A 15588-nucleotide genomic window follows, 5' to 3' on the forward strand; every position below is an offset into this window, starting at 1 on the left:
TCAACCCGCTAGGCCCGCTAAAAATTCGGGCCTGAGTTTTTGTAACCAATCCCGCCCCGCAGCAAGTTCAAACGGGCCGGGCCCGCGGGCAGGTTCAGGTTTTGCCATCTCTAATCATAACCAAATAACGAATTGATTTCGTGTTAATTAATAAATAAGTATTGAAAGAAGAAATATGCCACAAAAACTTTCCGTTATAAAAGGCATATTGTAGTTGCTCAAAAAAAAAAAGGCATATTGTTATGTAGTTTTTGAGTTGAACTTAACGTGAAAGGCTGAAAGCTGTAAAAGTGTAAAGGCGACAACTAGCTAGCTACATTCATCCAAGAAAGCTAAGGTAAGAATATGTTCCTTACCCAATAGACCAACACATATTATCCGAATGTCACAAACACCAAATGAAAATTGTTATTTAAGTCTAAGATTTTGTTTTTTTTTTTTTGCAAATTGTCTAAGATTATAAATTAAATTAGGTACTTTCTGTTAGAAAATTAAATTATGAGTATGGAGCCGACCTTTGGCGGTGCAAAGTGCAAACGCCACGCAAAGTCAGATCCTGAGAGAAAAAGAAGAGCAGATCAAAGCCGTTGAGCTTATAAACGATGGACATTCTCATAAAAACCTTTGTCAGTTTCCCCAAAAAGAAATGTATAAAAAATGTGTTTTCAGGATTTCAATCAGTGAGAATGAGTAAGTCGACAAAAAAAAATCAGTGAATGAGTCGTCCATGTGAAGCTTGTTTTCTTGCTTTTTCTATTTGATTTTGCTTCTCTCTAGATCATTCGCTGTATATGTTAAAATTGTCTTCTAACCAAAGTAAGTTTTTAAACAAACTATAAAATTAAATTTTGAAAATGGAGGATGGATTATGATGATTTAAAATGACACCTGCAAATTTATTAATAGCTACTTTAGTTTCATATCTTCTCTTTCATTCTTTTAGATTCTTTTAGATTGTAACACGCTTGGATCTTCTCTTCAGTTCACTTATTTCCTTACTGTTTTAGAATTACTGTTATTTAAAAAAAAGAAAAAGAATAGTACTATAAGCAAACTACATCGAGATTCCCTCCTTAGATGGCCGACGTAAAAAAATATCTCAAATCAACAATTTAATAATTAAAAGTAATAACGAATCATATATCAACATCAAACAACCTCAGCTTCCGACGCTCTCTCTCCGACCATTTTTAATAAACACAAAACTCCACTCTGCAATAAGTCTCCGTCGTGTCGATTCCACTTTATCACCACTTCTCCTTCCTCTTCGCCGGTCTCCACCGCCGGCATTCCCGGATTCCGCCGCATCGAATCAAATGGAGCTTAAAAGCTTCCACCCCTCTTCTGCACTGTTTTTCCTCTTCTCAGGTTCAAAATTTAATCACAGCTTATTTCTTTATTATCACAAGTGTTTATTAGTCACAGTCTATTAACATTGCGACCTCATTGTGATAACACAGTGGTGATTCTTTCCCCGACGACGGTGACTTCAATCGGAGTAAACTACGGTCAAATCGGAGATAACCTCCCATCACCGGAAGAAGTAGTTCCACTAGTGAAATCAATCGGAGCAACGAAAGTGAAACTGTACGATGCAAACCCAGAGATCCTCAAAGCATTCTCCGGCACGGGCGTAGAGTTCATCGTCGGACTTGGCAACGAGTACCTCTCCAAAATGAAAGATCCTTCCAAAGCCTTAACATGGATCAAACAAAACGTCACTCCCTTTCTACCGGCGACGAACATCACCTGCATCACCATCGGTAACGAGATCTTAGCTCTCAACGACTCTTCCCTCACCGACAGTCTCCTCCCGGCGATGCAAGGGGTCCACTCCGCTTTAGTAACCGCCGGACTCTCCGATCAAATCGCCGTCACCACCGCACATTCTCTCGCCATCCTCCAGACATCGTTCCCTCCTTCCGCCGGAGAGTTTTCACCAGGTGTAATAGATTACCTCAAACCGATCCTCGAGTTTCACCGGAAGACAGACTCTCCGTTCTTGATCAACGCCTACCCTTTCTTCGCTTACAAAGGAAGCCCTAAAGAGATCCCTCTCGACTTCGTCCTCTTCCAGCAGAACCAAGGTGTCGTGGATCCGACCACGGGGTTCCACTACGACAACATGCTGTTCGCGCAGATCGACGCCGTCTACTCTGCTTTAGCGGCGGCGGGATATAAAACCCTTAAAGTGCAGATATCGGAGACGGGGTGGCCGTCGAAAGGAGACGACGACGAGTTCGGAGCCACGCCGGAGAATGCGAAGAGGTATAACGGAAACTTGATAAAGCTTATGAAGAATGAAAAGACCAAAACGCCCCTACGACCGAACAACGATCTTATCATCTACGTGTTTGCCTTGTTCAACGAGAACATGAAACCTGGTCCGACCTCGGAGAGGAACTACGGTCTGTTTAAACCTGACGGGACTCAGGCTTACTCGCTTGGGTTCACTCTAAACGATGTCGTAAAAGGTGGTAATAGTAGTAGCAGTGGAGGAGGAAAAACACCAGTTTTACCGATGACGCCGGTGGCTCCAGATAGTGCATCGACCGGTTATTTGGCAATTTCGTCAGCTCCAGTAAGATTCTTCGCATTTTCATTTTCGTCATATTTTTTTAGTTTTGGTTGAGTAAAGTGGAAGATTCGAACCTTTTCAACCTTACGTTACAACTTTGTAATGCGCTCATAATTATTCCATTTTCGTAGTTCTTTTTTTTGAAAATGGACAGACGTGATGATACTGAACTTGTTAATATTCAGATAACATATGTGATGATACCAATGCTAGAGACGTTACTTTCTTTTACCTTTGCGTGTTTGATGAAAATCTAGTGATAAAGTGCTTTAATGTGTTACCGTTTGTTTGTTGCAGGGGAAAAGAAAAGGGAAAGAGGCAGTATTGTCAGTGGCGGTGATCATGTTATTGGCCCGACACTTACTTTGATTACACGAAAACAGAGTTTTAACTTATAAAAGAGTTTATTTAATTAAAGAGTGCAAAATCTGTTTTTGCATTCTTCGAAACTCATACCATTGGAGCTTTATTTTCACGGCTATTTTTTTTCTTTTTTCTTTTATCTATTATTATATTTATGTTAGAAATTCATTTTGTCACCTTATGTAATTCACATTTTATATTCCCGATCAATAATACTCTTATTATGCTAACGTTCGTGATGATCACATTCGGTCCAATAGAATCACAATAGTTGATGACAAAAAAAAAAAAAAAAAAATCACAATAGTTAAAAAGCATTCTCTTTTGGTTCTTGTATAGCCAAGACGGAAGAGTTGCTTGTCCTTCCTCAGTAAAACATAAACTATTCAGACCAAATCATCTGGCTGAAACAATTAACTTGTAGTAATTAGTTAAAAAAAGGTAAGAACAACAATATGCCAATTCTCCCCCGCATTAGATACTTGTATAATCTGTTTGCCCAAAAATTTTCTAATCGATCTTAAGAATCTAAACTCTTTTTTAATAAATGAATCTTGAGAAAAGCAGCAACCGTTGTCATGAATACTGAAGAATGAAAAGCTTTTCTTCGACTAATCTTCATCCATATATGATGACGTTGATTCACTTTTCACTCTTCGATAGAACAAAACATATGCAGCCGAAGTCTTGATCTCGGATTCATCGACAGCTGAAACACGGCTGTCATCAAAGTCGTACCACTTGTTCTCATCCATCAGCTGCAGAAAGGAACAGCACCACGCATTTGTCATATTATTATATACTCATAGGAAATGAAAAAAAAAATATAAAAAAAAAGATGGCACAAAACCTTAGCGTAAGCAGTGTAGTGACCACCTCCCATACCACCGTAATGATTGCTAACCGCGTACAGTTCGTAAAGACACGACTGACCATCTTTATTCATCACGTACTTGCTTAAATCTAGATCATGAATCGGGAAATTCACGAGCGTATCAATCTTATTCTTCAAGAATCTGCTGTACGTGAACCGCTTGAGGTGGACCACAAGAATTTCTGGCAGCTTCCACAAGTCGAGCTTCTTCTTTGCTTGTCTGTGCGCTTTGCAACCCGGACAGTACCACATGTCCTCTGGTCCGAGAGGCTCTTCTGCTATAAAGGCTTCCAAGCACGAAAACAAAGAAACCTCTTTCTTTGGCTTCTTCACAAAGAGACTAGATTTATAAATCTCAGGTAGATCAACATCCAAGGAGCTCGAATCATATTTTTCATGCTCTTTCTCGCTCCACTTGACTACAACCTTTGTAGCACTACAAGGATTCGCAACAAAACCGGGCTCAAGTGGCTTCAGACTGCTGGAATAGGTTTCTGTAAAGAAGACGTTGAAAGATAACTCTCCATCACCAGCTGCGTTATCCTCCTCTATTTCAGTGTCTTTAGGCGATGAGATTCCAGATGTTTCACCAGCAACATCTGGAATGTGACCGTTTTCCTCTCCAACATGAACAGTAGATGATGATGAATGAGTCCGGTGTAGAGGTGACAGCAATCCAGATATAATTGCATCAATATCACTTTTACTAAGTGGTTCTGTGTTGACATAAGTAACAAGGGGGATTCCAAAATACTTTGTGTCTCTGCCAATACCAAACCTGTAAAATTTGAAAGATACAATCCATTAGACCGGAAGAGAATGATATGGTAAATACACCCTCCGTTTCATTTTAAGGATCATATTTAACTTTGTATACTTTCCAAATAAAAACATCATTAAGAAAGCAAGATTACTTTTTCTGCTCCCAATGAAGAATTTCAAGTTTGGCTTTGCCTGGTCCTCTGTGCATCTGGTTGAACCGATATGCCACAATACGATCGTTGTCTTTGATCTCATTCAGAGACTCCAGGGGATTGTCAAGATATTTAAACACCTTGTGAGAAAACACCTGAGAGAGAGAAAATACAACGTTTTAGATGTCTTTTTTTTTTTCTTACATGTTAAGCACAACGAAAAGGGGGCGTGAAAAATCATTACATCTGCGAATAAAAGGCTTTCATCATCTTTCAAGCCGCAAGCAGCTCCTAGTGCACTGCTTAGATCTCTCAAAGAACCATCTCTGGGAACTGTTACTGTGTATGGCGTCAAAAGACGGTTACTGTCGCCGTAAAACACTGCAACGGTCATTGATCGAGTGCGACTTGTTGGCAGCGGCAAAGTTAAGTACATGAAGGGATCAAAGGTGATTGAGATTTTTCCACAATCTGGACAGACCAGCGTTGACTTGTATTGTCCCTGTAAGTAAAAACACATACAAGCATATAAGTAAAGAGCAGACAGAGAAGGGGCAGACACATTTAGAAGCGAAAGAGGTTACAAAAAAGAGGCAAGGAAGGATTGCTTACTTGGCAGACATCAACAATGACGGAATCATTACGAGCCTTGTGATATTTCCACATTTCTTCGGCCACTTCATCATCTGGACGACCATCTGAATCTTTGGATTCAATGTAAGGCTTTTGTTTAACCTTGTTCAAATCTTCATGAAGCCCATCCAACAGGAAAGATAGCATTTCCTGTAAACAAAAGAGTTTAAGACATTTGTTTCTCAACATACTCTCTCTTATTTGTCTAACTTACTTGAGAATCATGCTGATTATAACCACTGAACTGCGGTGCAAATCTACCCAGCTTTGTCTTAAAGGAGCGCGGCGCAACTGTATTTTGTCCGGATGACCACAGTTTCCTCAAAAGTTCACCAAACTCAACCGCAAGCTCACCCTGCGCATTACATATACAGATTCGTTTTGAACAACTTTTCACATTGGAAAGAATATAAACAGAGAGACCAATTCAAGTTAGCTTACTCTCATTCCCAAAGGATTATCTTCATTTATGTCACCGCTGTAATCTTTCAAGAAGTAATCAACAATAGGAGGCGTATGGGCCAAACACTGAAGAGTGCTATTCATGAAACACGTGTTTCCCAAATTCTGCAATCCTGCTAAGCCTCTCTTGTCTCTTTTCCCAAAACCACTAGAGGAACCACCGTCATCTTTGAAAGGGTTTTTCCAGAGGCTAAACATGGAACCGTTGGAATGACCATTAGATACGGTCCCCTGGCTAAGCATAGTATTTGCCGTAGGCTCTACAGGTACGAGAGCTAACTCATTTCCCGCCGAGCTCATGTCATGTTGAGATGACGCAGACCCATCAACTTCAAGAAGAATCTGCATGGAATACATACATCAGTGCCAAACAAAGAAACAATCTTCACCATCAAAACCTGCCATGAGCCAAGACACTTACATCCTGATCTATTTGAAGGCAAGATTCCTCCAAGGTTTTTTCAGATAAAGGATCCAAGAGTACGCTTTTACTCTTCTGGAAGTAATCCCAGATGCGAGCCTGCTTATACACATCATCAAACAGTTGAATATATCGTATCATCCTATAGGAGAAGAGAAAAATGTTTCGAGCAGACACCTTTTCTTTTGATACCCCTCTGGCAGCACAAACCGTCTCAAAGAGTTGACCTACAGAAGCCTGTGACATCAACAGAATCCAAATCAGAAGGGAACAAAAGAACTTTAACAAACAAAACACTTGACAGCACATACCTGCTTGCTCAACCTTATGATGGAACTGCTTCCGTCTCTACTGTCTGTCAACTTAAGGCAGAGTGGGTAAACCTCAACGCTATAGCTCTTACTATGAAAACCCTGAGAGATCAGCTTCCTCTCTATTGGAGGACCTCCTTTATACCTGAAAAAGATATACAAAGTATGACAAAACCGGGACGTTTCTTATTATGTAGGGACAGAGGAAACAATCAGTCACCATTCGACGAGCTTTTTCCAAACTTGTTCAGGAACTAGAACGTAGTCAACAGCTTCCTCCAGATTCTTAAGAAGCTGCGGATCACTAGCGTCACTTTCGCTGTCAATAATATCATGATTGTCAATTGGCCCGGGCCTAGTAACTTCTGAAGCCTCTCCACTAGATATCTCTTGACTAACGCATCTCTTCCAGCTTGTATACCACCTGGAATAACCGATTAAACCTCAAAACACAAATCCAAAAACTTGTGAAACCAAACACATTGTCTAGTTTCCAACAAAGCTTATACACAAGAATGAAACATCAATCTGATGAGAGATGAGAATCATTCATCCGTTACCTGTTTGAGATGACGAAGTACAAGTTGCCCTCTTTCAATTGATCCTCCGCTTCGCTCATCAGCCCCGTCACGATACGTCTCTCTTCCTCGAGAGTGCACGGAAAGTCACAACCCATTGATTCGGAGTCAGAGTTTGTCATCTTAATCGAATCACACTACACAATACAATACAATAGATTAAAGATCACGATTCAATAGCTAAACACGGGACTGAGGGATCAATGATTGTGTCAACGTACGGTGGAATCGGAAGAAGAAGAAGAATAGGAGAAGATTCGAGAAATTGAAGGAAACACAAATCCAGAGAAACACTTTTTCCTCTGTTAAAAGATTTGACAGAAAAATATATATAAGGAGATGTGTACGGGAACCCTAGATCGAAGGAAGGAGACAAAAAGACCAGACCGCGTTGGAGAGAAACCGGCAAAGATAGGGAGAAGAAGACTTGTGGTCAGATTCACGATCCCTTTTATGCCCTTTCCTCTTCTCCAGTAAACAACGCCCAATCCCTAGCGCCATTCTTTCATTCCCCTCTCTTTATTTATATTATATATTATTTTCTTTATATACTGTATGTTGTTTATTTTCTTTTTAATTTTTAAAAAATATTTGTGTGTATTTCAGTATTTATCTTGGATTTTTAACTAGTCTTGGATGGAATTATAAACCGTTTGGGGATTATATTCCTTTTCCTGTTTTGTTTCTTTAACGAGTTTATATTTGTGAAGCAACAGAGATTATTTGTCTAAGAAGGTAAGGTATATTATATATATTTTTTGCCTTTTCCTCTAAGATTTTCTTTTTTGTGTAATTTTAGTTCATCGTCTAGAAAATTCACATGTTTTCAGTAAATTTTAACGAAAGATAAATGTTAATTTAATAAAAACTAGGTGACCGATCCGCACCATGTGCGGACATAAAAACATGATCGGCCTGCATCCTGTGTTCCCTCTCGGTCCGCACCTCACGAGAGAACACATTAACATCAGTATGAAGAGGCAGATATTGTGTGTATGTATAATTGCAACGTCACAAAATATTTTGTGTGTTTACGAAGATACTTTCATTCAAAAAATGAAATAAATAGTGTATAGTTTTAGAAGTAACAAATTTTATATTATCATTAATTAGAAATGTATTGTATATGTGTCGTAATTCTTTATTTTAGGTGAATAATATTATTTTTCCATAAATAATAAACAAACATTTATGTAGACATATTAAAAGAAAATATAATAAAAATCAAAATATTATCCATAAATAATATAAATTATAAAGTACATTTCTCGATAAAGAAATCAAATTCAATTAGAAACCTGCAAAAAATTAAATAAATTTTGTAAGCAATTTGACGGGTTAACATTATTTGATAGATTTATAAATTTCTAAATTTTATTGAACATGAAATAATATTAAATTGACATACCGTCATCGGTCTCCTAACTCATCACAACCCATCTAGAAAATACAAAAAATAAATAATTGTAACAATTTATATATTTTAAAATTTGTATTTGAAAAAAAAATAGATTAAAATTACGTACCGCGACTATGGAATATTCTGAAAAACTTGTTTGTAGACAACATTCAATGTTTTTGTCTGCGGCTTCCCTTCTTTACCAATTATCTGGATTTTTAATCCAATCTCGACTTAACTCTTGAAAGTGCAACTTTTCCTTGCATTTTGTAAGCATTTTATAAATTATTTTAAAATTATGATAAATTTATTCTTTAAACTACGATAAATAATTTAAAAATAATATTAATAAACATTTTTTGATTTTGTAATATTTAAAATAGTTATTATATAATTATATTCGAACACAATTCATCAAGTAGAGTATAAAACTATTATAATTATCTTATATAAAATTTCGTTCATTGTATTTTATAGTTTATAAATATTAAAAGTAATAAATAAAACATTATTAATCTTTCTATAATTTCGAGAATTTGTTTCCATAAATTGTTATTTGTAATATTCGTTAGATTATATGGCAAGTGATGTTAAATGATTTTAGACTTATCTTAAATTTTTAGATCTTAATTAAATAAATAAAAATTAAAAACAATCGACCAATCAAATTATAACAATTTCTTGAAACTTCATCTATGAACCCCAATCTGCGATAGATCAGTCCACGAGATTCACAAAAAAAAATCTAAATCCCTTACAGGTTGGGTTACTTAAATGTAGATTTTTACATTTGACATATATGCACCATGTTGGTAAGTTGACCACGATTATTGGTGGAACTAATATCCGGTCTAATAAAAAAAGGTAGCTGATTCGATTATTAATTTTCTAGGTTGTTTGACTGCTTTGAAATATTTTAGCTTATTTGCAATTTAATATGCTAACTTATTTGCAATCAAATAATCACACATAATTTAAAAACATTTCAGTGAAAATGACGTTCAAAAATTAAAATAAACATCTATATGTATTGAACTCCTCCATAGGTCTGGAACGTAAGATGCAGAACACGTACCTTGCTTTGAACTCCTCAATAAAATCAAGTGTTGGGTTGAGCAGAATATGGGTTGAATTATACCCGCTAGATATGGAATAAGCACCTACAAAGTATATTGATCTTATTAATATGTTATGCTCGCAATCATTTTACACAAATTGAAACAATTCGAATATACATTTCCACTCTTTCACATAACAGAATCTGATAACACAAATAATCATGGTCGGCATGTTACTCCTACTGTAATCGTATACTTGTTTAGCATAACAACCCCACAGAGTACACATCATCTTCACATTACTGTATAATATAAACTTAAGTTAAATACAATTAATAAAGGTTTAGCTAGCAAAGTATAACTAAGATTAAAAACCGAGTCTTACTTTGGGTCACGCAACTCAACCAAGAGCCTCATGTTGTCTTTTCCTTTTATTATTTTGTTTTCCAGAGACCCAACGTTAACTATTTGGCCAACCACATCTACGTAACAAAAATAAGCGTCAAATCAGAAACAAGTAACTACAAAGTGAAAGACTCTTTAACTGCGTAAGAAACTAACTCACCAACCAAACAACTATGATCCAGATTTCCACCAAGAATATCAGAGAAGTCCGCGAAATACTTTTCGAGAACTGCACTTGGAAAATCATCAGTTTCCAACAAAAGTTGTTTGAAAGAAGCCAATTTTGTAAGGATGTGGCGTTGTGCGGTATTCACCAGTTGCATCGTACACTTTGAACAACTGGAGGACAATCGCATCTCCCTCGCGTAGCTTGTCATCGAAATTTTTGATGAGTTGTTCATCAACTGAAGCATGAATTCTTGTCCCCTGGTCACAAAAATTATAAGAGTTTTATAAATGCAGAATAAGTATATAAACGATGCTTCCAAGAAAATCCATGTTGTGTGATGTATACTTACTTCTTTATCAACAACCACCATTTCAATGGTGTTTCCTGATTCTTTGTTATAGTTTCTCCACAAGCGAACAATCCTAACTTCAATACGCGACGTATCTTTACGGGGTTTTAATTCTCTCACATAAGAAACAATATTTTTTTGGCTCGCACCATTGCCATTGTTCTTGTTAGACCTGAATGTTTGTATTTTAAGCATTCAGGTTTCTCATATATATATTAAGCCGATTTATTTATCATATTAATGACCCCTAATAAAAATTGAAATCGTTTAAAGAAATATATTAATTGTGTATTGTCATAAATTGATTTGCATATGATATGATTTTAACTTGCGCAAGTAATGTAATAAATACGAAAACAACCGGAACAAGCAATTGATTCGATTAATAAGGAAAGTTATTAATATGCAAATTAGCTTACAATCTTGCGCAAGTTATCTAATTATATGGGCTTAACATCTATCGACAATATATTTGGGCTATACGACGGCGTTTGAGTAAACGCGGAGGGGAGTGAAAAAAATAAATGAAAAAGAAAAATTCCAAAAAAATCAGCCAATAGAATTATAAGGATTTTCCTTAGAAGCTCTATATGAGTGCCACCTAAGCAGAAATCACTAAAATGACTTCTCTTTTAATGTATAGGGGGATTGCCATTTATACAATCAGAAGAGAATCGTGGAGAAATCACAATTTCTGTAATTGACGTGTTCTTTTTTTTTCTTTTCTCGTTAATCTGTACCTGGCATGTTGTCTGTTAAGGTATCTTTACTTTATTTTTATTTTCCTTCAAGTTTTCATAACTTTTTTTGGCGTAAATTAAATCTATCATCTGAAAATTGACACGTTTTTTCACTTAATTTTTTTAATGAAAGATTTTTTTTATCATCAAACGACTGCTCTATTACTCGAGATTGAGGTGGTCTGAAAATCCAGATCGGAACAGAACAACCAATGTAGTATATGTCCTTATGAAAGGATTTTGCTATCTTAGCTAATGAATCAGAAGATACATTTTTAGAATGAGGAATAAAGACAATCGAGAAATTAGTGAATCTACTCTTCAGTTTCATCAGCTCCTTTAACTCCGTGGAAAAATTAGGTCATGCTCCTGGATCTTGAATCATGAAAACTAAATCCTTGCAGTCGGTGCCAAAAGTCTGACACGTCGATAGCTGGAGCATCATTCCATCCCTCATGAGAGGCCCTCCAGCTCCTAGTGAAAGGGTGAGATTTTTCGCTGCTGGTTTTGTGCTCCCAAATACTGAGTTATTCCCCAAGAAGTTACCCATGTTCATCCATCTTTCAGAATTTACTACTTGTTCATGATTTTGTACAACCTCTGGTTCTCTCTGTTTGCGATTTACTTCAAACCAATCATGACATTCTGACTCAGAATGTCTGACAGTTTCTATGGATCTCTGTCTATTCTTTTGAACAATTTATCATTTCACGCTTTCCAAATATACCACATAATCTAAGAGTATGGATCTTTATCCAACTCAGGGTCTTCAATATCTTTCTTCCGCCAAAACAGAAAATCTATGTTTGTATAGTGGCTTGCACTGAGGAACTTCTCTGGTGGAGTTGGAGTTGCTGCATGTGTCCATGTCTGTAGAGCTGCGGGACATTCAAAGATGGCATGGTTTATAGTTTCGTCCTCTGCTCCACGTCTGGGGCAGTGGTTGTCGCATCGCATATGACGATGTGTTAGGTTGCTTGTCACTGCTAATTGCCCAAATATTGTTTGTCAAATAAAGTGTTTTAGCTTTGACAGAGCTGTACCTTCCAGAAAAAGGCTTGGAGTTTAGTAATACTTGGCTCTACCCGAGGGTCTACCGTCTTCCAGTATCCGGACTTGACAGTGTATATTCCATTCTTAGCACAGCTCCAACAATACTCATCCCGATGATATCTTTGGGTTATGACCAAAGATTGAATCAATGGAATATCCTCCAAACTGACATAGTTCACAAGCATCTCTGAATCCCACCTTTTGGGGTTCCTTGCCATTAAGTATCGTGCTAACATCATTGGGTGGACCACCGGTGCTATTGGTCTATCTGGTCTTGCTGGTATCGTTGGTAACCAAAGGTCTTCCGAAACTCTAATATCATTCTCGGAGTGTACCTTTTCTCTAATTTCCAACAATATTAGTATTTTTTTTTTGCAATAATACTCGTCCACCCATATGAGGTCCTATCTGCCACACAAAATCCCCTAGACTATATTTTCAAAGTGATTTTGCCACATGTACTTTCTACAATCAATTTTACAAAACAAATATGACATGGCTACTAAAATTGATGACATGTCTTATAGCTTAATATGACATGGACAATTGCATTTAATGTTAATTTATATTTTTGGTAATTTTTTTAAAATATGGTAATAACTCATATATTACATTTAATGTCAATTTATTTTTTTGGATTTTTTTTTAGAATATGGGAATAACTCACAAATCATCATTAAAATAAATATATTCAAACATGGCTTTATAAATTTCGAAATATAATTTAATTATATATTTTTATATTATACAATTTTATTCCTAAAATTTTCAAAAATGTATACAATTTTTTTAGAAAATTATAAGATTTAATCGGAAAATCATTATTTTCTTATATATCTACAAATTTTATAAATATTATTTTTGGTAATTATGAAACTTTTACAAATTTATTTAATATATTTAATTAAAATAAATATATAGAAAAATCTATCTAAGATTATAATTTCAAATATATACATGCATATTCTGAAATATAATGTTTATGTTATTTATATTAAAATATTGATACGAAAAAGAAAATTTACAATATTAATAAAAAAAAATTTATATATAATTTATATTTATCTGTTAAGAAATATTTAAAATTTTTTATTGCACATGGTGCAGAAAGACACCTAGTTATGCTGTATAAGCAGAAATCCAAAAAATAAATTACAGATAAATTGACCAACAGTTTTAATTAATAAGATAGCATATTTCAATTACCAAGCCCATAAGATTCTCTTCATATGATCAACACTCTAATAGACAATAAATACATGTAAAATAATATATAAATATAACTGTATAGTTCTATTAGTCTGCTAATACCAAAACGTTTAAAAAAACTAATATGTATAGTTTTCTATGATATAAATATATATTAAATATATACTATACCGGTCCAGTTTTTATTTAATATACATCCCTCCCGTAGGACGGGCCGACCTTAATGGTAAAATAATATGCAGCCACTATTTATTTAAACGTATGTATGTATAGTAATTTAGTAAACATATACAACCTCATATTAAACATAGTTTCAAATGATATTAAAATATAATATTTGCAAACAAATTTTTAGAATCCAAAATTTTGTTAACAATATTATTTGTTTTAAAAACTTTAACTATTATTCAAGTTTTTAAGGATACATTTAAAATAAAAAATAAATTAAATAATATTAACTTATATTTTGTTAAAATATTATTCAAGTAATTTGATTTTTTTTAAGAAAATTTAAATCATAAAGGTATATTTAATATTTTTATCTAAATTATTTAAATTTATTTAATTACCCAAAAAGAATCGAATTAGATGAATTACTCAATATTTTGTCCAAAACTAAAAATTGAATCTGTATTTTTAGCTAAATTATCCAAAATTATCAAAAAAAAATTGGAACCCAAACGAAACAAAATTATCCAAAATTATCTAAAAATTGAATTTTATATAACAACGAAAACCACTCATGCGGATGCATGGGTTAGTGTCTAGTTTCTATTAAAAATAGACATGTGTTATCCAAACGCTTATTTTCACGCATTAGTAATAAATTATGTTTTAGTCGTTGGTTTTTAAAATCAAAGTTCAAAAAGAATGTGCAAATATGAAAATCAATAATATAAATAGAATATAAACTATATAAAATAGTTTATTATCATTAGCTAAGATAACAAGATCTTTTCATAGGGACATGTTTTACTTTGGTTGTTCTGTTCCGGTCTTGTTCCCGAGACCACCTCAAATTTGAGTAATAGAACAACCGTTTGAAATAAAAAAACAGTTGAATATTTAAATTTGATGAACAGTCTTTCAATATCAGAAAAGAAGGATTTGTATTGATATTTATATAACTTATTTAAAAACCAAATTAAATTTTAAAAATGAAAAAGAAAATGTACCAAAAGGGCATTATTTTTCAAATGCGCTTTAGGCCATTTGATATCAGACCGACACTGCTTTGCATAGGATTCAAACTGGGAATGCAATAACTATTACGTAAACTGGAGATCACCCTACTATGTTTCGATAATATAACTTAACAACATATTTAATATATAGCTACATAATACTATTTCCGTTTCATAATAAGTGTCTTATAACTTTTAAAATTTGTATCATTATAAATATCGTTTTATATTATCAAGACAAATATTAAATATTTTTCCACTTTTTACCTTATTTTGTAACTCATTAGTTAACAAAATCAAACAAAATAATATTTAAATAGGGGTAAAACAAAAAAATAAATAATTATTTTCTTAATTCAAGTGCAAAAATTTTAGACAACACTTAAATAGCTAGATAGGCCTAAATAGTATTAAAAATCCCCGATTACCCTCTGCTTTTTAATTAAATAGCTAGGCCTAAGTCAATAACGCTTTGTAGAGTTCCGAACATGACATATAACGAATCGTGCTTGTTTTAGGGTGTGGATCAGCTCGATGGGAATGCAGGTTCCATCGTCAGCACTATTAATCACCGATTAGGCTATTGTTATACTTTTCTAGTCCTCAAACTCTGTTTTAATAGCTTTGGGTGATCAAATTAAACCGCCTCTTTACTAAAGTCAAAAGTATAAAAGGAAAAAACACAATTCCAAGGATTTATGCTTAATCAAAAAAATGGGTTCGAGGTCCCTACAATCTAGCTTCGGTCCAAAACTTGACTGGGAAAAAGAGGAGACATAATGAGAGTGATCTCTTTCACTCCGGTAACAAAAAAGAAAGAAAGAAAGAAACAAGTGAGTAAAAAAAAGTTACAAGTAACACAACAAATCCTAACATAATCACTATGAT

At 34.6% G+C, this 15588-nt stretch overlaps 2 protein-coding genes across 3 annotated transcripts; one reads left to right on the forward strand and one right to left on the reverse strand.

The window, feature by feature from the left end:
• The first annotated feature begins 437 nt into the window (after positions 1-437).
• On the forward strand, positions 438-3171 carry LOC106367107 (glucan endo-1,3-beta-glucosidase 11). The gene is made up of 3 exons (XM_013806814.3): positions 438-1368; positions 1461-2581; positions 2876-3171. Exons 1-3 carry the CDS (start codon positions 1317-1319, stop codon positions 2945-2947), a joined length of 1245 nt encoding a protein of 414 aa, XP_013662268.2. The 5' UTR covers positions 438-1316; the 3' UTR covers positions 2948-3171.
• A 171-nt stretch (positions 3172-3342) lies between these two features.
• Positions 3343-7749, reverse strand: LOC106367104 (putative ubiquitin carboxyl-terminal hydrolase 11). 2 transcript variants are annotated; one of them, XM_048739021.1, is made up of 14 exons: positions 7522-7749; positions 7356-7436; positions 7117-7271; positions 6777-6980; positions 6557-6701; positions 6423-6482; positions 6246-6344; positions 5804-6166; positions 5577-5717; positions 5342-5512; positions 4974-5231; positions 4730-4884; positions 3792-4593; positions 3343-3699 (listed from the first exon to the last, which is right to left on the reverse strand). In XM_048739021.1, the coding sequence occupies exons 1-14, from the start codon at positions 7633-7635 to the stop codon at positions 3553-3555; spliced, it is 2895 nt and encodes a 964-aa protein (XP_048594978.1). In that variant the 5' UTR covers positions 7636-7749; the 3' UTR covers positions 3343-3552. The 2 variants fall into 2 exon arrangements, with proteins under 2 accessions (XP_048594978.1, XP_048594979.1); XM_048739022.1 differs by lacking the exon at positions 7356-7436 and having other exon boundaries at positions 7522-7652.
• Between the last annotated feature and the right edge of the window lie 7839 nt (positions 7750-15588).

The sequence above is a fragment of the Brassica napus genome, chromosome A9 (assembly GCF_020379485.1).
Source record: "Brassica napus cultivar Da-Ae chromosome A9, Da-Ae, whole genome shotgun sequence".
In the NCBI taxonomy this organism is placed as follows: domain Eukaryota; kingdom Viridiplantae; phylum Streptophyta; class Magnoliopsida; order Brassicales; family Brassicaceae; genus Brassica; species Brassica napus.

Excerpts from the sequence above, each read along its gene's own strand:
- LOC106367107 (XM_013806814.3), top strand. The coding sequence starts at position 1,317 with ATGGAGCTTAAAAGCTTCCACCCCTCTTCTGCACTGTTTTTCCTCTTC. Across the intron at positions 1,369-1,460 it reads ACTGTTTTTCCTCTTCTCAG|TGGTGATTCTTTCCCCGACG; the intron begins GTTCAAAATTTA and ends GTGATAACACAG. Across the intron at positions 2,582-2,875 it reads TGGCAATTTCGTCAGCTCCA|GGGAAAAGAAAAGGGAAAGA; the intron begins GTAAGATTCTTC and ends TGTTTGTTGCAG.
- LOC106367104 (XM_048739021.1), bottom strand. The coding sequence starts at position 7,635 with ATGGCGCTAGGGATTGGGCGTTGTTTACTGGAGAAGAGGAAAGGGCAT. Across the intron at positions 6,167-6,245 it reads GCCTTCAAATAGATCAGGAT|ATTCTTCTTGAAGTTGATGG; the intron begins GTAAGTGTCTTG and ends TATTCCATGCAG. Across the intron at positions 5,232-5,341 it reads TCATTGTTGATGTCTGCCAA|GGACAATACAAGTCAACGCT; the intron begins GTAAGCAATCCT and ends TTTTACTTACAG.